Source organism: Anastrepha obliqua, chromosome 1 (assembly GCF_027943255.1).
Source record: "Anastrepha obliqua isolate idAnaObli1 chromosome 1, idAnaObli1_1.0, whole genome shotgun sequence".
Taxonomy (NCBI): domain Eukaryota; kingdom Metazoa; phylum Arthropoda; class Insecta; order Diptera; family Tephritidae; genus Anastrepha; species Anastrepha obliqua.
The window spans coordinates 94,874,403-94,897,660 of record NC_072892.1 but is presented as its reverse complement, the minus strand read 5'-3'; the positions used below and the strand labels follow the sequence as shown (position 1 = coordinate 94,897,660).

Below are 23,258 nucleotides of genomic sequence, written 5' to 3'. Positions count from 1 at the left end.
ATCCATACCAGGAAATTTATTAAAGCAACGGCCTAGCCATGCCAAATCAGCAAATATAGAAAAACACAACGCCGAGTCTTATACTAAAAACCATCTCTCAGGTTAGGCGATCTAAGCACTTGTGTGTGTTTCTGATCTTCAGATTGATATGAGAATAAAAGTCTTCAATGCATTGGAATTCATTGAAGTGCTACATAGAGTTTTGCGATTTTACACAGTTAACTCAACTAACAGCCTGAAGTTAAAGCAATAGATTAATAGTTATGTAATACTCTAAACTCCTTTGTGTAGGGCAAAATAACACCAATCAATAACCATAGCCATCGCTGGTGTTACTTCTCTGCATTCAGCTTGAAATGGATAGTTTGCTTTGACTTTTGGGCGCATTCAAGAATTTTGTGAGCTAATTAGACTTGGTTAGCGCCTACAAACCAACAAACCAAACAGACAGACTGTCAACAAACATTCATACATACATATTTAGGTACATATGTACGTAGATAAGTGTGTCTTCACTCCAGAAAAGTGGCATTTGAGGAGGATGTTGCATGCGTGCACTCAGTCATTCAAAGCGTTCAGTCAGATTTTGTAAACGTATCGGTGCAGACGTTGCCAGCTAAACAACTCAGCAACTTGATTTACTGTTTTATTTTTCTTTCTTTTGAATTTGTTATATTCGTTATTTGTGTGTTAGGCGCCTTTGTGTAGAAAACGTCTATTATAATTTAAAATGTGGCTGATCTTTTGTTACTTCGCACAATTACTACTCCGTATGGTCATTGCGGATGATGCAGAAAGTGATGTTATACCTGTATTGCGTAGAAAGGAATTTGTCACGCTTCATGAATGGACTGAGCTGAACTTAACTGTGCCGGAGGATTGTCAGCAACCATTGAAGCTGAATGCAATGCGATATGCACAGGACAAGCTGTTACCAGTAGATGTGGATGTGGAATATGGTGGTAAGTTAATGTGTGTGTGTTTGATTGAGTGAAAAGCAAAAAACAAAAAGAAGACAAACAAAAAATAACAAAAAACCATAGGGAGTTTTGGGGCTCGAATTTTTGATATCAATAAAGGACGGACTTTTCATCACACTTGGCATTACCAAAAAATTTACAAATTCAATAAAATAAATGTAGCAAAAATCTTACTTGAAACAATATAAGTATGTAAAATAGTGACCCTAAAGCTAAGCACGTTGTAATGCTTTAGTTTCTCAGATGCTGGCATTGACCCACATGTTAGTAAAAATGTGTGTTAGTTTATTCGCAATCTAAGAACAAGAAAAAGCAACCCACTTTACTCGAAGGAATACAGGCCCATTAGTCTGACTTCATTTCTTCTGAAAACGTTAGAGAAGATTCTAGACGCATACATCAAAGACACAATTGCTCCGGACGAATTATCCACTAATGGCAGATCTACTGAAACTGCACTTCACTCACTTATACTAAACATAGAAAAGGCATTAGAATATAAAAAGTATGCTCTAGAAGCATTTCTAGATATATCAGGGGCCTTTAACAACGTGACGAAAGATGCTATTTTAAATTGCATAGAGTCACTTAATGTGCAACCCACGGTTTATCTATAGATAAAGTAGCTACTAGCTAGCAGGAAGATAAAAGAGGAGTGGAATAATACGAGCGTTACCAAATATGCATGCAGAGGTACTCCACAAGGTGGGGTACTATCGCCGCTATTAATGGTTACTTGTAGGAAATGAACTGCTTAAGAAATTTGACGGAGAGCACCAAAACTAGTGAGGTATGCAGATGACATAGCTATAGTAGTTACGGGGAAGTACCTGGACACCATCAGTAATGTGATGCACAACACTCTTACAACTGAACGCCAATAGGGCTAGGGATAAACGCGGAAGAAACGGACATGATACTAGGAAGTGTAAGGTGCCGGCGTGGAACCTCTCGAAGCTAGGCAACAACGAACTACTTTTCAAAGATCAAACAATTGCTGTGGAAGCACAATGTTGAGGAAAGGGCGAAAAAGGTCAGTAATGCGCTGTATGCATGTAAAAGAATGCTGGGCGTTACTTGGTCTATCGCCCTCACTGATGCATTGGTGCTACATGGCAGTAGTTAGACAGATATTACTGTATGGGGCCTTAGTATGGTAGACTGCGACAATAAAATTTAATTAGTGCCACTGGAAAGGATTCAGCGACTCGCTTCTCTGTGCATAACAGGAGCGATGAAAACTACTGCAACGGCGGTGCTGGAAATGATACTCAGCATTCCGCCTATTGACCTTATGGCGGAAAATCTGGCAGCGAAATCCACGACGAGCTTAGTGGCTGCTGGAGTTTTCACCTGTAGACCCTTCGGACATAGCTCAATAGGAAAGAGGAGTTCAGGTTGCACAGCCTACCTGACTCCGTACTTTAATTGGGAGAGCAGGTTTCGTACCACAGTCGGCTCTAAAACTTTAGACGGAGGGGAAGCGGTCATTTATTTTATTTCCAAGCGGAAGTTTTCGCTGTGGGGAAAGCCGCGGTGCTGGCCTACACAAAAACAAGAAATAACTCAATAATTAATATATAACGGGTGGTTAAGTTTCAAGGGCCGGTGTTGATTTTGAATAAAATTTTTTAGGAAATTATTGTCATTTCTCTTTACTATGATAATACTGGTATGGCCGCGGCCTCGGCACATCTCCATCCGATGGTCCAAATTTTGAGGTTCTATGCCGTAATGTGCCGAATTATCTCATCCTTTAGCCCTTGAATTGTTGCTGGCTTATCGATGTACACCTTTTCTTTCAAATAACCCCAAAGAAAAAAGTCCAACGGTGTCGTTGACGTTTACGTGTAGTTCACATTCAATATTGGTCCTTGAAATTTGACCACCCTTTACATGGACAGTCAAGCAGCAATAAAAGCAATAAGCTCATATTGTATCAAATCCAAAAATTTTCAACGGAGCAGGGAGGCCATAGAAAGGCTAGCCGCAAACAAAAGGCTGCACATCTATTGTGTACTTGGTCAAGGCATTATGAGAAACGAAATAGTAGATGAGTGCTGTTAGACTACCATTTTAACATAAAAACGACATGCAAAAACCACTAAATACAGTATACAACGAAATGGACGACTACATGAAAAGGCGAGTGGAAGCTAGATGGACAAATCTGACCACATGTAAAACAGCAAAAGTCATGTGTAGAACAAAGTGATAGGAATTGCTAGGACGGACAAATGCAGGAAATGCAGAGAGGATGTTGAAAAACTTTAGAACACCTTCTGTGAGTTTGTCCGGCATTATTGAAAATGCGTTTAAAATGCCTGAGAACCCCACTGGTTGAGGGTCTGGAGGACGTCTCAAAAGCGGATCTCCCAGTTCTGCTTAGATTCGCCAAAAGCGTTGACATCCTACATGATATCTACTTTCAGTATTTATAGAAGTCGGTCTCTATCTGGTATCACTAGGGACCAAAAGGTCTATGCGTGGCTTAATGCCAACCAAGCTAACCTAACCTAAACTATTCGTCATATAAAATATAATTTCGAAATCTTATGCTATATTAACTTTTTAAGGCGCAACAATACAGAACTTATTTTTGTAAACTCCTGCCTGCGTAAAATCTCTTCATTTCTAATATGGCCCAATTGAATGGACAAAACAAATCCGTATCGAGCTAACCAACAAACGCAGACCATTATGTTGGATATGTCAGAGGTTGCGCAAACAAACCGACGACGTCTGCAGGGACGTCCTTTCTTGGAATCCGCAAAGCGCAAAAAACAACTTTTTAATAATCTTAACGACTTCAATAACTTTGTTTTGGACCTACGCTGCACCCGGGGTTAAAGGATATTATATACTTTTAAATTGCTCTACACATCATTCGTTCGTTATAAAATGAAATACGCATCTTTCTTCTAGAGACCTTATCATACCCGTCATATAACTCGAATTAAACGTTTCCAAAAAATTTTCATTTACTTTCCTCTACGTTCGCCTCATACCATCATAATATTCAAGATGCCCGCTCATCAATTTGAAATATCTGCGGATTCGGTGGCTTTCAACCACTTTTTCCCGATAATACCTCGTATCTTAACGATTTACAGAAATAACATATTTTTTATGGTGATGACATAGAAGAACGCTTTGAGATAATTGGAAAAGAATTAAATCTTTGGTATAAAATAATTTTCAATATGAAGTCCGAGGACGAACACAAACATTTTCACAGCCATTGAACTGTAAATTGGTTCATCATATAAATAAATAAATCTATATATTAATACGGAGAGCAAAATTTTGTCGTACCTTTTCTTAGTATAGGGTGCCCACCCTGTATTTATAGTGAGAGAAAAAAGTTGAAACATATACCAATGGATAGCATATGTGGAGCCGGTTTGCACAATGTATTAAAATAGATACATAAGTGAATAGGTGCAGGTAAAATTAATCACACTATTTTACCTGTATTATGAAATATCATGTTATAATATGTATCAAGATATTATATATTTGTATCATGATATAAAAGTTGATGAAACAACTGGAAACTTATATATTGTGAACCAATACTATTATAAATTTGATTCAGAAATTGTGATGGTCAAGGATTAATTAATGATTGTTTTTTATTATTTCAAACAAAATAATTTTTTTTGTTTTCGTAATACATGAAATTAAATGTTTCTAATTCATGAATAAAAAAAATTATGATATTTAAAATACACAAAAATAAATTAAAATACACTTACTACAGTTAAAATGGGATATTTTTCACATTTAATTTTACTACATCTATTCACATATATCGTGTAAAAAGTTTCAACATAAGCTATCCATTTATATATATATAATTTCGACGTACGGGCGATCCTAGTAAATATTATTCTAGATTTTTTGGAAAAAAAAATAATATAAATAACAATAATAAATTTGTTCGCGCAGTTCATAGAGCATTGACGTTATCATTGGTGCTTATTTTCTTCAAAATGAAGTGAACTGGGCATCTATACTGCCTATAAGAGACGTATCGCTTGTGTAGACCGTTCACGGCAAAAGGTGTACGAAATAAAGTAAGATGCATCGTATGCTTTTGATCGGAGGCAATGAACTATCAAATTCAGGGTTTGACAGCGAATTCGTCAAATTTACTTTGAAGTCGGGAAACGGTGAAATCCGCGTAATAGCAACATTTGGATATTCAATATTTTCGACGACATTTTTTTGATTTTTTGTTTTTTAAATATTTGCAATAATTTTCGAGTTAACATTTTTTAACCTTGTCGAATTTATTTTCTCAACTAATTAATTTTTTCTTCACTACCTCGCTTCTTGGAGATTTTGGATCCAGGCGTTTTTTTTTTTCAAGTATAAACGTCTTGCAATGCTTTGATTGCATTAAGGCAGTGATGTGCTGGAATGGTGAGTGCTATCGAGCTAAGTTAAGGGGTTAGGTGGGTTTGAAAATTTCAAAAAATCGATTTTTTTTTGTCTTATTAAATAGTATAATATGTTTAAAATATTCTCCTAAAATTTCAAATTGATCCGAGTAAAATTCTACGAGATAGACCCTTCAGAAGTTCCGCCCATCAGGCCATGTCAGTGCAGCGTTTCGCAGGTATACGCGTTTATCTCAAAACTTTTTAAGTCGGTAGACACGATTTCTCGAAAAGTTATGAAGCGATTTTGTTCAAATTTTGCACACATCTTTGGAATAACATTATCAAGTTATTGAACGAAGGATTTTTTTTATTACAACTAATTTTTTCGAGCCAACACATGACGAAAATTTGACCAAAAAATGTGTTTTTTTGTTCAAAGTCTGTCAAAAATTCAAATTAAATTTTATTTTTTTTTCCTTCGTCCAGTAACGAGATTTATCCATGTAATAACGAAATATTTTTGGTTTTTTGATTTTAAATGAACCAATAATGAGTTATGCTGTCCACGGCAAGAGCATTTTTTTGTGAGACGTTAAGGGAGATGAGGTACCAACGGCTGAGTTTTCGGAATTTTTAAATAAAAATTTCACAAAATACTGTTTAAATATGTATCTTTGATATGCTGAATTGTTTAAATAAAATATATGATTGTATATATTAAAAAAAATAGTAAAAATACCCTTTTTTTTGAACCTCTGTAACCCACCTAACCCCTGAAGTAAATTTTTGTTCCAAAAAAAAAAAATTTCCAAAAATTAATCAGCTAAACCCCGACGAGATTTGGTTCCAACTTGCCATACACTGCGCTTAAAAATCGATTTATTGCAGTATTCAATTCAAGCCATCATTGACGGCATACAACGAGATTTATTGGAAAAAGTTGTCAAATAATGAACTAAACGAATGGACCATATAACTCGTAGCCGCTGTGGAAATATACCGGAAATCATATTCACAAGAAAAAAATTGCCATGAAATTATTTACCAGATTATAATAAAAAAATGTGTATTTTCATTTTAAGTTCTCAAGCTCTAGAATACGCCTAGAATACGAGGCGTGTTTAAAAGTCAAGGAGACTTTTTATTTTTCTCGAAAAATATTCTGACTAAAAAACGCTTGGGTGTGGCCTCAGCTTTTCCAAGCGATGCAGACGTTATCTCCACAACTGTGGCAAATCTCTGTCAATTCATAGATATTTTCTGTTTTAGAAACAAGAAATAGTTGGCAGTGCCAAAGTCCGGTGAGTACGTTGGTTGAGGCGACTTTTCGTTATTATTTTTGGCCAAAACATTCAGAAATCAAGAAAAAAAAAACACGCAAAATATCAGAAATAAAAGCGGGCCTTTTTGTAGATCTTAGCTTAATTCTATGAATTTAATATTTTATTTATTTAACAATCTGAATAGTGGGACGCATTTCTCGAGGGAAAAAGTAATCTTGGTCGAGTAGCCTGTAGATACTATTTATAGTAACTTAGTAAGAGCCCTCGTAATAGGGGGAGAATTATTGTAGTTTGATTTGACTGTTAAATTCATAGTAAAATCGTCAAGTTTTGTGGGGAACATTGAAGCCAATCTGTTCAAGAACTTCAGGACAATCAAGAAAAATGCAAATAATATCAAAAACAAACATATATTTTGTCTTTATCGTTCGTTCAAAGACGAAGGTGTTGCGGATTGTTGCTCCTTGTTTGAGTGAATCTATATTAATACCCAATCTAGAGCGAATATATCGGGTGTTTTTTAAAAACTTGAGAACTTAAAATTATAATACAAAGGAGAAATATTGTTGGAGTAAATTTCCTTTATTATAATCTGGTAGATAATTTCATGGCATTTATTTTTAGAATATGACATCCGACATATTTCCGCGATGAATACGAGTTACATGGTTCATTCAATCAATCCAATTATTGCCTATATTGGCCGTACGGCGTCAATGGTTGCTTGAGTATTTCACAAAATTGATTGTGAAGCATGCTGTATAGCAAGTTGCACCGTCTTTTTGGAAACAAATGTCATCGATGTTTAAGTGATTAATTTCTGGAAACAAAAATTCAGTCAAAGAGTCTTGATAGCGCTCGCCATTCATCGCAACGACAGCTCCATCCTTTTTTAAAGGCCGATGAAGCCCCCTATGCTCTATGAACTTTGCGAACAGATTGATTTTTGTCATGCAGCTAAAAAAACACCTCATATATAAGTTACTAACTATTCTACTTATAGTAACTCTTCCCGTAAAAACTTATGAGAATAAAAGATCAGTTGCATTATTTCAATTGCATTACAGAATTTTTTTATTTTCATCCTACTAAATATTTTTCTTTTCTCATTATGATTTGGAATTAATTTGTTATAAATAAAAAAATAATTAATTAAAAATTTAATTATTCAATTTTTATAAATAAGATATTCTAATAACGCAAAAACTTATTTATTTTATTTATTTGTATTTATGAGTGGGTTTTATACGAAACCTCCCCCCCCCCCCCCGAAAAAAATCTTAGTTGCTCGCCTGCCTACTTCACATATTCTAATATCGCTTTTTTTCTTCTTGCTTTAGATGACGGTTACCATCGCACTTTCCTTACAATTCCCCGTTTAAGCTATGGCGTTCTATACTCTCTAGCCGTGGTGGCTGATAGTGACAATTCAACACTTCTCAATCCACTTCTGGTGCCCTACCCCAGTTATGGTTGGCATTCGAGTTTTGGTCAGAATTGTAGCGGAATAACATCGGCAATTAGAACTCTTGTAAGCAGCATTTACTATGAATATCGTAATAATATTTATATGTATGTACCTGTATATTCAAATTCATCTCCTCCACTGCTTTTAGATCGATGATTGCTGGCGTTTGTGGGTAGTTGATTTGGGTCAAATAAACGGCATTCAATATTGTGCTCCTCAAATACTGGCCTTTGACTTGGTTACCGATCGGTTAATACATCGTTATGTTATTCCTGCATCGCAATACACTCCTGGCATATCGATTTTTACAGCACTCGCTGTAGATGTGCGTGAATCGACAAGGAATGCAGAATGTACTAATACTATGATCTATATCGCTGATCCTTGGGGTTATGGACTGATAGTTTACAATATGAACGAAGGTCGATCTTGGCGCATACAAAATGCACACATGCAACCAGATCAGCTGTTGGCACAGGACAAGACGGGTAATAGTGGCATTTTCACAGTGAGCATTACTCCGCGGCAACAGGAGAAAGAAGAAGGTAAAGTTTATTTGATATAGTGTATGATCAAAATTTAGTCGTCGTAAAACCTACAGTTTCTCTTCGCAAACAAATTACTCAATATCAGCTAGAGATATTAAAACATTACTAAAAACTTATGTTATGATGTGGTATGTGCACTTGTATGTGCCTGAAGCCATTTTTCTTAGTAGGAACCAAATATTTATGAGCATTTCTATGCTAACTGATCCAAGTATTTTGGACATTGTCGTCAATTTTTCTGAAAATTAGTTTATTTATATTATTTTTGGGACTTATTCATTTTTAAAAATTTTGGTATGGAGTCTTTTGAAGTCTCGGTGAAACACCAAAATTAAGAAAATATAATAGCGGTCACCCCTCGACAGGCAATGGCAAACCTCGGATTGTATTTCTGCCATGATACGATAAAAATATCTGCGGTTCGGAGTCGGCTTGAAACTGTAGGTACCTCCATTTATGGACAGATCAGACGCAACAAATAGGAGGACGAACTCGGCCAAACACCCAAAAAGGGTGTACGCACCAATTATATATATATATATAGTCTTTTGAAGTTAAATAAATATCTTCCATTCTTTTATATTGTACATCTTTACGTTCTGTCAAAAAAGTACCGGAAATTTGTCAATAAAACGCAAAATAATTGTTTTGTCATCAAAATTTATTTTCTCACAATCAAAATAGGCTCCATTCGAAGCAATACACATATGCCAACGATTAGTTCAGTCATCAAATCACCTTTTAAATGCGTTTGAAGAGATCTTCTTCAACTCCTTCAGCGAATTCTCCTTAATGGCCTCTATCGACTCAAAGTGGCGTCCGCGGAGTGGGAATTTAAGGCTTGGGAAGAGTAAAAAGTCGCAGGGGGCTAAATCCGGCGAATACGGTGGTTGTTCGATGATATTTGTCGAGTTTTTGGTAAAAAAAGTATTCCCAATAAGAGCCTTGGTGCATCATCATTATCATGGTGCAAGACCCGTGAGTTTTCTTTCCACAAATTGGGCCGTTTCCTACTCACATTCTCTCTCAAACGTCGCATAACTTCCAAATAATACTCTTTATTTATCTTTTATTTCTTTTGACCGACTTTGACGTAGTTTTTTGGGTTTCGGCTCATGCGGATAGCGCCATTCAGCCGCCTGTTGACTGGTTTGCATGTCAAACTCATATGCCTACGTCTCATCACCTGCTATGATGGACTGGATAAACGTTGGGTCGGAATTCTCTTGCTCAAGCATGTCTTCAGCCACCTTCTTTCGAAGAATTTCTTGAAATAAATTTAGGGATAATTCTTTGTTCGATATTTTTATCTATAATGAAAATCGCAGAACACACCTGCGATTGACTCAAATATTAATTAGATCACGCAAAACCAGCAAAAAAATTTAGACACATGGGTAACGCGCGCTTTGAAGATATTTTATTTGAACATCGCTATGGTAAAATTTTCAACATTGAATAAATTTAAAACTAATTAATTCTTTTTCAAAAGTCTTTCAGTTTACTTCTTATTATACTCAATCCTACAAATAAAAAAAATTTCAGAAAAATGTACAGCAATGTCCCAAATTCTTGGGAGAGCAAATGCTATCGACCGAGCGAAATGGTGGTCGGTTGGAGCAATGTCTGGAAAATTACTGCACAAGCTTTAGTAGATTGTTGATCTTCTGAAAAAAAAAACACAGAACCAATGCAGTTTAATCTCTATTTGTAAAATGTTGGGCAACGGCTCAGGAGGTGGTCCAAAGTAAGCGTAAGATTATCTTCGCTACAAGCTATACAAGCCTAACTTTGGGTCAGTTCTAATTTTACTGCGTGTAAATACCACAAAAACTAGTCTATAATCTACCACTGTGAGTATCCACTTATTCGTCTAGCTCTCTTTTGAGGTAACTACCCCAAATGGCAAAGGTTTGATTTTTGTAGCCTAGTCTCTCCTGGAAGATTTTTTTCAACACAAATTGCATAAACTTACAAATGAGACGTGCCTTTAAGCTAAAATATGTTAAAAAATCATAGAACTATTTACTTGCAATAAGTGAAAAGTTACTGAACCCATGAAGTGCTATTGTTTGCTAAAAAACTTTAAAATATTATTTTAATTAATGCATATTAGCGCATATTCGCTAAACTCCACTAAACGGGATAAGCGGAAATAAACCGGTAAATCACAGATGAAAAGTGCTCCCTGTTCTTTATATCTGTGGATATGGATTAATGTTTCTACCACAACTTTTTCATATATAATTTGACTTTAACGGTTCAGCAGCACGTGCTGGGTATTTACTAATGATGCAATAACTAAAGGTGTTGTTCGTTGTGACAGCTCCATTTGGTACGCTCTTAGCTTAATGTTGTAGATATTTTAGAAATACTCGAAAATTGCGGCAAAAGTTAAGCCCGCTTTAGGAAATAGTTAGTTTTCATATCTTTTCGTAATCTTAGGGAATCTATACTCTAACGAAAATGACGGACTCTTTTACGCAACGTTCTGTTAAACTAATGAAAGAGTTGTTCAAACTCCTTAAATTTTTTAAAACATCTCTTGGGGGTGTTAACAGTACTTCTCTTGAAATTTCGTCCACCCAAGCAAATCCAGTCACCCTTGGCTATCATGATCTAGAAGTCTTTGGTACACTTTTCTAGCACATCACCATAATAAAGGGTTGGTGAATGGATTGCGCTATCGAGAGATGATTAATGATTTTTCAATGCCGGAATTGGATGGTATTGATCTGCACAACATTTATTTTCAACAAGACGGCGCTACGTGCCACACAAGCAACGAAACAATTGATCTTTTACGTGAAAACTTTCCGGACCGTGTAATCTCTCGAAGAGGTGATCACAATTGGCTAATGAGATCTTGTGATTTAAGACTTTGTGACTTTTTTCTTTAGGGCCACGTGAAAGAAAAGGTCTACGCTAACAGCCCAGGATCAATTCAAGACCTCAAAGATGGAGTTCGTGAGGTTATCGAGGGCATAGGGCAGACACTTTGCAATTCGGTTATGGAAAATTTCATGAAAAGGATATTGTCCTGTAAGCATCGCCGGTGGTAATTTGCCTAATATTATTTTCCACTATTAACGGCGTACTTTCCTCTTTATCTATACTATAAAGGTGAATGCTATACGCCGTCCGCGCATCACTACGAAACGACAACACCAAATGACGTAAAAATTTTTATACATTCATATTTTCACCCAATGAAGGTTATAGGTATGTTTTTACAATGGAACTCCCTTCCCACAGCCCCCAGGCCGCGCCACCACTCTCATTCGTCACTAATAATCGATTATTTGCTTACATTTAATCTAAAAAATCTTAGTTTTTCCTATTTCCCACTATTTATAGCACACTCTAGACTTCATAATCCGCATAAGCTGTTCAACTATGACCCAAATGCAAAGTTCAAAAACGGTTTGAGATAGAAAATTAATAAAAATAATTTTGCTTGATATATTTCTGATTGGTTGTTTTGATTTCATTCAAAGAGGCATAGCAACGGATGCCGGGTATTGTAATATTCTGGTTATTAATAAAAATTATTTTCTATGAAATTATTGTTTGTTATTCTTTTATATACATATCCTAAATCCCTCAAAACTACTCCTACGCGAGCGGGGTGGCGGGTTAAAGCTAGTAATGAAATAAACATCCGATCGTTTATATTAAAAAATAGCATTTTTCTTTCAATATCAAAATAACACCTCTTATTGGAAAACCCTTTATTATATATACAAGTACACTGTGGCGCAAATTGAATCACCCTATGCAAAATTTATAATTTTTGCAAATGGTGTCGTACGTCAATCATATTTTACACTTGTGAACTAGATAGCTGCAGTACACAAGGAGATGAATAATGGAGCGCGTAATGGTCAAAATAAAGATTTCCAACACTTAAAATTATTATTTGTTTCTTATTTAGTAAAAAAGTTAGTCAAAAACAAAATTGATAATTAACTTTGCGCCACTTTATATATAACTGTATATTATACCGAAAACATTACGTTTTCATTAATAAACTTATACAAACTTTGTATAATACTTATGTATATTTATATGTAGCTTTGTTAGTAGAATACGCTAGCGTATATAACTAAGTTATATACAATAGTATATTCAAATATTTTAATTTTCTATTTCTGTTTTACTTTCAGATGATCGCCGTCTATATTTTCACGCCCTTAATAGCTTCCTGGAAGTGAGTGTACCATTATTTGTAGTCAATAATGCTTCTCTCTGGGCACAGCCCACAAATCTAGAAACGCAAAATAAGCTGTTCAATGAGTTCAGGATCATTGGCAGTCGAGGCATACAATGTGAATCTGAAGCTATGGATAGTGATGGCAATTTATATTGCAGTTTGATAAGTTCAAGTGCTTTGATTGCATGGGAAGAGAATAGCGATTATGATTCGGATCATTTAAAGGTAATTACATGCGTACTTATGTCAGTTATAAATTCATCAATACATACCCGTACTTACTTGCACATACAAGTATACCAAAAATACTTACATGGGCTCAAACTCTAGATTTTAATGTGCATTACATCGAAATAAGGTAATAGTTGCTTCCTCTACATCTTTACTATGCTTCTAATACTTGAATGTTAAGTGCAGTAAAAAGTTTTGACCATTTTCTGCTACATGTCTTTGGTACGCCATATCTCACGATGTGTAATATACACGTAAGTACATTGCATTGTACGAGGGCCGCCTTTCATATTTTGCGCTGAATAATGAAAACATAGTAAAATTATACTGAAAATGGCTTTATTGTTGTTCAAAATATTCTTCTTCAAAGTCAATACATTTCTGCATTCGCTTGAACCAATTTTCAAAGTGGTAAAACACTCAGATATGGATACCTCCAAGGCTTCAACAGCTTCTTCAGGCGTTAAAACATGTTGACCTCACATTTTATGTTGGTGGATGACGCATTAAATCGATCTTTTAAGTGCTCAAAACCTCTCTTGTGTGAGCCGATATGTGAGAGCTCGCATTGTATTAGTGCAGGATGATTCGTCTTCGGCGGCAGGCTTTAATTAATTCTCCCAGAACTTCTGGAAAACAAATGGTTGTGTACCACTCAGTTTTACGTTTCCCTAGTACAGTTGCAACATAAACAGATTTCCCGAAAAACAGGCGACCATTTGCTTTGAGGAGCTTCTTTTATTGGATTAAGCTCATCTTGGAACACCCATAATATCGATTGCTGTTATGTTTCCGGTTCATATGCATAGATTCCAGATTCATCACCTGTCATACACGTGCTTTCAACCACCACTTACACCAATCTACACTGTTTCTTTTTTGGGCAATTGTCAAATTATGGTGTATCCAACGAGAACAAATCTTCTTGATGAAAAATATTGAATGTATGCTGGGCCCTCTAATGCCCAAGAATGCCTTTACATATCTGGCGATATGTTACATTACGATCTTAAGCTATCAATTGACACACAGCATCGATTGTTTCTGGGATAACAACTGATTTTGGAGGGCCTTCACATTGGAACTCGTTATATCAGAGATTTACAGCGGTTAGGTAGGGTGCTTCAACACCAACAGTCGATGTACGTTGATCAATGCACTCCTGTCCCGATAATCCTCGTCGAAAATCTTAATAAACCATCGCATGAAAATTCTCACGAGTTAATTTCATCTTTTGGGTGAGACAAATTTTTCAATTCACTGAAAAATAACAAAGCTCGTAAGTGAAAGCGATATTTGTTAGTTCATACTAAAAAAATAGGGAGCGTGTCAATATTCTGTATTACAAAATTCTGTAAATTGCAAAAAAATTCTGCTTTTTAAAATTCTGCTTTTTTAAAATTCTGCTTTTTAAAATTCTGCTTTCTAAAATTCTGCTTTTTCAAAATTCTGCATGTTTAATGCGAAAAATTCTGCTTTATTCAAGTTTTGTGATTTTTGTCATACAAGAAGAGAGTCAAAGTTCTCATCTCCAGGTAATATTTGATTGCAAACATATGTACATACCAATGCATAACTGTTATCAACTATAATTAATGTAGGTATGTACATATGTACGAGGGGATTCTGCTGTTTCCGTGGCGCCGCAATCTTATGGGGAATTCTTATAGAACTCGACAAAAGAAAACGAAATGAAGGAGTACAATTTTTTGATATCTCGCTTAGTTTTCGAGATATTGAATAAAAAAAAGCTGGAAGGCCAGAATGGTTTTAACACGGAAAGGAGTTCTACGCAAAAATACGGTGGATTGCGTAGCCGGAGTTGGACTGATGAGGGTTATTTTTTTGAAGCGCGGCCGAAGGCCGCCCACGCGAAAAGAAGTTCTACGCAAAAATGCTGTGGATTCTATCGAAACTGAAGAAAAAATTATTATTATTATTTTTTTTTATTTATTTAATATCTCGAATAATATATTAATAAAAAATAATAATAATAATAAATTAAATAATTACATTACCTCTTTAACATTGTTAACATTATATTTTAATACAGAATTTTGTAATACAGAATTTTGAGAGCAGAATTTTAGAAAGCAGAATTTTAAAAAAGCAGAATTTTAAAAAAGCAGAATTTTAAAAAGCAGACTTTTAAAAAGCAGAATTTTGTACATACAGAATTTCGACACCAACCCAAAAAAATACCAAACTTTTCGATAAAAATATCGAATAACAACTTATCACACTTAATGTTTCAAATACACAAAATATAAAAGGCATCACCGTTTAGCGCGAAGGTATAATACTCTTCGAAAAAGTATTGTAATTGATCAATCATCGGAAATGTTAATAAATAAATGGAAACTATTTGCTGAAGGATAATTAATTTAAAAAGAATATTGATTTGATCATCGAAATAAAACAAAATTACTGAAAATTTTTACCTCGCCTATTCTATAATCCAAAAGGGACTAGATATGGCTTCCATTCCTTCCCTATTGTCATTAGTCTCGTGTTAAAGTTGTTGGCCGAAAAAGTTACTGCTCTCAAAATGTTGCTAGTAAATTGTCATGAAAGTGCCTAAATAAAATATTTATATGAATGTGTGTACTACAGTGTGCGCCATCTTCATATACATACTGACAGTAAATGCTGAATAACTTTGTCATTTACCAACCGATCGACTTCAACATATATGTTTTCGAAACGCCAATTCAGTACAATTTCAACCATGGATCGCTTTACACCGAAACAACCCAAATCGACGCTATAAAACCCGAAATGCTTGACAATACGATGACAAACGCAGAAAAAATATCACAGTTTGTGATTATTAATAAAGGTGGCCATTAGATTGATATTGTATTCAAAAAATAGTTTTAATAAATTGTAAATAACCAAACCAAATAAAAATACCTCACTTTCACAAATCAGTTTTTTTTTTGGTAGTTATTCAATGTTTTTATACCGACATTAAAGATGGCACACCCTGTACAACAGCGAGGCTCGCATCCTACCTTTTTGAATTACTCCCACAGATGATTTCCTTTGACATTAAATATGAGTTATACACAATTCCATCAAAATCTCAATATATTCACGTCAAGTGAAGTGTGCGAATGCTCACTAGAATCGGAGCCCCGATGAGCCCCTCCTTCTGCTATTACAATCATCAATGCATATGAATATGTTGCTGATACAGATTGTCTATGCTAAATTTTATCAAAATTGTAAAGGATATTCAAAGAGTGTTTCAGCCCAGGTAAACCTAAAAGCCCTTCAGCATATTTACAGATGCTTTTCCCTTTGTAAATATTAAAAGTGAGTTATGCAAAAATTTGCCGAAATTCGTATATAACTTTAAAAGAGTATTTGTTGTATATTTGGTTTACACACTTGAACTTGGCTTAAAAATATCACGAGAGTGGTTTTCATCCTTCCCAACACTACCGGCCACTTTTTGGAAACTAAGTGCTAGTAGTTATATGGTATAGGTATAATTTTTTTTGTTCTATGGTACGGATGTCCAAGACTCGCCTTCTGTATTTAACTTTTTTTAAATCGTATATTCGACACAGAAGTACCTAACGATGGATATGCATGCATTACGTTAACGTTCAGAACTAGAAAAGGTGAACTACAATTTCTGTGAGTTTTCAAAGGACATAAATTCTTCAAATCGTGCGTATTTAAACCTCCTTCAACGTATTAACCCTTGAATTTACCATTCATATAAGGTGCGGTTCCACACAAAATCATCCTTATTCAATAAAGAAGAACAAGAAATCAAAGTGCGCAATTCTATTGCAGAAATTTTATTGTAACATACAACTTTTCTACAAATTTGCTAGTTTTCTTTGTTTATTTAAACTTTATAATTAACAAAATTTCAAATATTTTAATCTTCTCAAATTATACATACATAGGTAGTCGCCTATAATCCTGATAAGCTACGATTCGTCACAGGTCTAAAGGTGAACCGAAACCATCTCGAGGAAGATGAGATGTGGGCCTTGAGCAGTAATCCGGAGGTAAAAATATTTCATAAATGAAAACATGTGTACATACATATAACTTCATAATATTTGTTCTCATAAAACATTTTAGCTGTTTGTTGGTGGCAAAGTACAAAAAGACGATATAAAATTTCAAATCATTGGATGTCGCGTCAAAAATTTGCTGGAAAATGAGCCCTGCTCTGTGGTAATCAACCATTTGCGGCAAACGTGAAAGAAATAAATGTCATGCAATTTAATGAAAAATATGTATGTAAATCAACTAATTTTAAGTTGCCCATAACAAAAATGGAAAGCCTACTTCTTGCTTCCTAAAAATAAAAAAAAATTAAAAACATTTATTCTAGATGGATCTACATATGTATGTAGGTAGCTATGAAATAGTTTCTTGGCAATAACGATATATTGACGTGATAACGTCTTATAATTCGATTTAACAGGCTGCACGCACGAAAAAATGTGTCGTTACCTTGCTCATTAGTGTTACCTTGCTCATTAGTGTTACCTTGCTCATTTGTCATTACCTTGCGCATTTGTCGTTACCTTGCTCATTGCCGTTACCTTGAATGAACTGCAAGCGAAAGCGCTGAACGAACGACAAAGCAAACAAAGCAAACGAACGGCAACGTTCGACATCTTGCTCTCTCCTACTTATGTGAGCGTATATGTGTATGTATATGCGCATATGTACATATATAAATTCACGTATTTGTATTTGCATATGCCTTCTTATTGATTATTATTAATTTTATTTACTTGAAGAATTTAAAATAAAACCAAGTTTGTTAATAATACCTGTTGTTTTAATGTTATTATTAATTTTTGCGTCGTTATCTTGCTCATGCGTCGTTACCTTGCTTGAACAGCATGTTATGTTATGTTATGATATGTTATGTTATGTTATGTTATGTTATGTTATGTTATGTTACGTTATGTTATGTTATGTTATGTTATGTTATGTTATGTTATGTTATGTTATGTTATGTTATGTTATGTTATGTTATGTTATGTTATGTTATGTTATGTTATGTTATGTTATGTTATGTTATGTTATGTTATGTTATGTTATGTTATGTTATGTTATGTTATGTTATGTTATGTTATGTTATGTTATGTTATGTTATGTTATGTTATGTTATGTTATGTTATGTTATGTTATGTTATGTTATGTTATGTTATGTTATGTTATGTTATGTTATGTTATGTTATGTTATGTTATGTTATGTTATGTTATGTTATGTTATGTTATGTTATGTTATGTTAATGTTAACTCATTCTCTATATCCATACAAAATATCTATCAAACAAATAAAATTAAAATTTTCTTTTGAAAAATGCAACCATTCAATCACTATTTTCTTATGACGTTATCACGTTAAACTATCGTCAGTAAACCGACTTTACAGACAACCTCTTTTTTTCCAACACATTTACTGTTTTAGTTAGTAAAGCATATATTTTTTTTAAATAAATAAATCATCAAAATCATGTAAAAAATAGAGAATCAAAATCTACCAAAATATTTTTGCAACATTCTAATATTTTCTTAGAATTTGGAGTATTTTTTCGATTCAAAATAATAAGAATAGAAATAATAACAATAATAAGAATAGAAATTTAATGTTTTTCGCAGATTAAAAAATGCTGCACTTTCCTTTCGCTCATCACTACATTTATTTGAAAAATTCACTAATTTTTTATTAAAAATTATTATTTTTTTATGAATTTTGTGACGACCGCATGGGCAATTTTAGACAAAGCCTAATATGATTTGCAATTATTTGCTTTCAAAGTGCCTTCGGCAGCTTTGGCACAATATAATATATTTTCTTCTAAACTTAACATTTTCTTCATTTTCACATACATATGACGTGTCAGTTAATGAGGGTTATTTTGTTTAAGCGGAAAGGAGTTCTACTAAAAAATACTGTGGATATCGTAGCCGGAGTTGAAATGATGAGGGTTCTTTTGTCACGCGACTAAAAACCGCCTACTTAGAAAAGAGTTCTACGCGAAAATTCTACAAATACCCTTCTAGCTTAAAGGAAGGGGGGGGGGGGGGGGGGGGGGGGGGGGGGGTCACAAAATCGAAATTTTTTCTTCACTCATCTTATAGTAAATCATTTCAAGAATGTTGTGTCAAAATTTTAAGTGGATCGGAGCAGAACTCTCAAAGTTATAGCCTTTGTAAGCACTCTACCTCGAATGCGGAGCATCGATAATTTTTCAGTCATTTTTTCAAACGCGTTTTTCCCGAAACGACTTCTTAAAAGTCGGTGCCAATCACAACTCCGAAACTATTCAACCGATTCTTTTCAAATTCGGCACACGTTTTCTAAATCAAAAATACCTCGCCCCCCCCACTGTTATTTTTTTATTTTTTTTTTAAGGTTGTTTTTCACTTACAAATATGGCGAAATTTTTCGCCAAAAATGCTCGTTTTACGTTTTTTTGCCACCAAAACTACAAAAATGAAAAAAAAAAAATTGATTAATGGGGGGGGGATTACGTCATACTTTAACTGAAAAATTCGACTTTTTTAGTTTCAGATGATTCTACGACGAATGCCGATTGGCACCGCAGAGCACCTCTCGAAAAACATATCTCCAAAAAAACTCTGTCATGGGCTTATTTGTCAATATTTTTTAAAAACTTATTGAAAAGATGCACAATAACATGCAACTGATTTTATTAAAGTATCTTAAGCCATATTTCTGTAAAAAATTCACAAAAAAAGTGTTTTTTTTTAGCGCTAAACCCTACCACCCCCTTAACGGCTCTGTAAAATCCTGTCTACATACGAACATTGCTCTGTTTTGAGGTATCTGGCAACACTAACCTTTCACTAAATTACACAATTCTAACAATAAATTACTCAAAAACTATAAGCCTACAGAGAGTGCGGTTTTCAGTTTTAGGATGGAGGTACACCCTACTATACACCCTTTACATTTTGTTTTTTTAAGCGTGCACCATTATTCTGAATATTCTTTTGTATTTTTAACACAATTTTATTTTCTTAATTTTTCGAGCTTAACGTGCAAAACAAACTAATACCAGCGACATCTACCGAAGTTATTCCTGACATTCACAATAAATATAGAAAACCAACGCCGTTCAATATTATACTAAGCGGCAGCCATTAAATAATTTTACCCAACAGCTGATTTCAATTGTCAAACGCCACGAAACAACACGCAACGTTTTTTGTTTGTATTTAATTTTCTTAACATTCCAACTCATTGCAATCATACCGGCAAATAATGGCTATGACAAATTTGCAACAGTGGCTTCTATATATCGGACTGTTTGCGATACCTTATGTAGCGATCGTGGCTGGATATCTACAGGCGCCTGTGTTAACCAAATGGGAATTGGAAATTCAACTGTTACCAATTGTGTTGCTGGTTTCATTTGGGGTGAGTCAGTGCTTAATGTTGTATTAGAACGACAATCGATAATTCTATTCATAAATATTTGATTTTTACTAATTGCAGGCTTACGCAGCCACAGTTGTACTCTATCGCACCTTCACATTCAACGACTGCCCATTGGCAGCCAAAGAACTACAGCAACAAATTGAAGAAGCGCGGAAAGATTTAAAAACAAAAGGTTTTATATTTCGCGACTGAATGTGTTATTAACTGCAATGATTTATTAAGCTGGCCAAGATTGCATTCACATTAATTAAATATATGTATATGGAATATAAAAAAAACGTTTAACTGTAGAGGAATATTTTACATAGCTAATTGTATGTAAGTAGCTTTCCACCTAGAAGCGAGTTTCATGAGTTTAGTAAAAACTTGCCGAACACGTTTTTTAATCACATTTTATGCAGGTTTATCTTGTTTACATAATAAAATCCGATTATAGCATCTGAAGTCTTAAACTGCATATATTCTGTAAATGTATTAGACATTAGACACCTGTTAATTTTAATAAGAATTTGAGATGTAAACTACTTGAGAGATCATCATAGGAATCTATAATGCGAATATTTACAATGGGAAGGAATATATAAGATTTTAAACTACATATGTGCATAATGCCAGTACACACATATGCATGTAGGTATAAGTTGAATATACACTGACTGAAGACTGACACAGAACTTAAGCGCTTTGGGGGAACACTAGTTTGTGCTTAAGAGCCAAAAGATGCTTTATGTGTCAACCAATTTGAAAATCTTTATAAACTACGTACACACATACATATATACAACCATTTGAAAATATGGCCACCGTGGTCATGAAACATCATTTACTATTATCATAAAAACTCGATCAGTTGGAATTGCGTTTGTAGAACAGTATAAAGATGGCCAACACAAATTGGAGGAGATGCGTGATCAAATCCATGAAACGAATGTTTAATGATTTTTTAGTTAAATTTTTCATTTTCTTATAGTAAATATGGATTTTAAAAAACAGAAATGCATGAAAAAATAGTTGATAGCATATTTGTTCATTTTATATAACAGTGTTATTATATATATATGTATATATAATTGGCGCGTACACACGTTTTGGGTGTTTGGCCGAGCTCCTCCTCTTACTGGTGGCGTGCGTCTTAATGTTGTTCTACAAATGGGGACCTAGAGTTTCAAGCCGACTCCGAACGGCAGACAAGCTTTTTCATGACAGAAATACACTCCGAGGTTTGACATTGTCTGCCGAGGGACGACCGCGCAGGTTTTGTTTTGTATATTCCCTTTAATATGTTACATAAGAGAGAGTAATAAAAAATCCCATTTCACTTTTACAGCAAACCAATAAGGCAATGCTCCCGGAGGAATGAACCGGCGAACTTGCCAAACAAGTTAGAAGCATAAAACCTTTTTATTGAGTAATAGGAGTCTACAAATTTAAGCAACTTTTTTTAAATTAATTTTTCCATTTTATGTTTGCAATTTATAATTTTTTCTATAATATAAAAAAGACTTTTGCTTGTTGAATAGGTGAAATTTTTTAGAGGTAATTTTAGACGCATTTTAACAAATTCCTTATGCAAAAAGAGTATAACTGACTAGCACACTACAGATGACGCAGAATAAATAAAAAAGTATTATGTATTTAAAGACCATAATCTTTTATATTTCGTAAAATCATATCAAAAGTATTCGTTTATTTCTCGCTTTCTGTTATTGTTGTTGTAGCAGCTCAACAAACCTTAAGAGTACGGTATAGCACGTTCTGGATATTGCAGCAGGTTAAACTCCTACCTATCCAGAATCGACCCCGACATACTAAACATATGTCCAGCATGTGAAGGTACCCCGCACGACACTAACCACCTCTTCACATGCCCCATCAAACCCACTCATCTAACACCTCTCTCCCTGTGGACCCAACCCGTCGAAACTGCCAGTTTCCTGGGCCTACCGTTAGATGAGCTAGACGAAGACGACCGGTAATTACACTACACTGACAGGGCGAAGATACTGCTACAACAACAACAACAGTACGGTATAGCCACTGATCATCATCGGGGGTTTAACAGGGCCTATATGTCATGTACAGACATATAAAATTAGATATTATTAATTATGATGGTTCTAATCGAATATACCACAATAGAGTTCGACCTTCACTAGAGGAATTACTAACGAAAACAAATTATCTCAATAACTCTTCAACTGCTTAGATGGTTTTTCGACATTAGAAAAACAAGTTTACTGACTTCAGCCGAAAAACTAAACTTATTCCAAATTGCACTAAAAAGATCACTACTTCGTACATCAAATTCTCAGAATAATAATTGGTATTTGTTGCTATCTGCTTTTGTTGTAACAGCATAAATCAGCTGAAGAGGCGGTTCTTTGCCGAATGTAAAACCTAGTCGTTCCGATAACGTAGAAGCCAACCTCTTTGAAAAAAATCATAATTCGTATTTTTGTTGTTGTTCTGTATGATGACATATACATACATACGTTGATTGTAGAAAGCCGGCAATGAAATTAACTACTTAAATATACGAACGTTATAAGTAAGTGACAAAGTAAATTTTATTGGATTATGGTGTGAGAAATGTAGAAGGACTTTCGACTTGACGGAGGCATTGTCCCATAATCATCCTAGAATTAACCCCTTTAATACAATAATTAAGCGCATTCCTTATGATTGAAAAGTTGT

General features: G+C 34.5%; 2 protein-coding genes across 2 annotated transcripts; both read left to right on the top strand.

The window, feature by feature from the left end:
* The first annotated feature begins 730 nt into the window (after window positions 1-730).
* On the top strand, window positions 731-17,414 carry LOC129252937 (protein yellow). The gene is made up of 6 exons (XM_054891126.1): window positions 731-962; window positions 7,992-8,182; window positions 8,268-8,664; window positions 12,834-13,105; window positions 17,035-17,139; window positions 17,216-17,414. The coding sequence occupies exons 1-6, from the start codon at window positions 731-733 to the stop codon at window positions 17,336-17,338; spliced, it is 1,320 nt and encodes a 439-aa protein (XP_054747101.1). The 3' UTR covers window positions 17,339-17,414.
* A 2,873-nt stretch (window positions 17,415-20,287) lies between these two features.
* On the top strand, window positions 20,288-21,162 carry LOC129252939 (dolichol-phosphate mannosyltransferase subunit 3). The gene is made up of 2 exons (XM_054891129.1): window positions 20,288-20,543; window positions 20,622-21,162. Exons 1-2 carry the CDS (start codon window positions 20,388-20,390, stop codon window positions 20,754-20,756), a joined length of 291 nt encoding a protein of 96 aa, XP_054747104.1. The 5' UTR covers window positions 20,288-20,387; the 3' UTR covers window positions 20,757-21,162.
* Window positions 21,163-23,258: the final 2,096 nt, after the last annotated feature.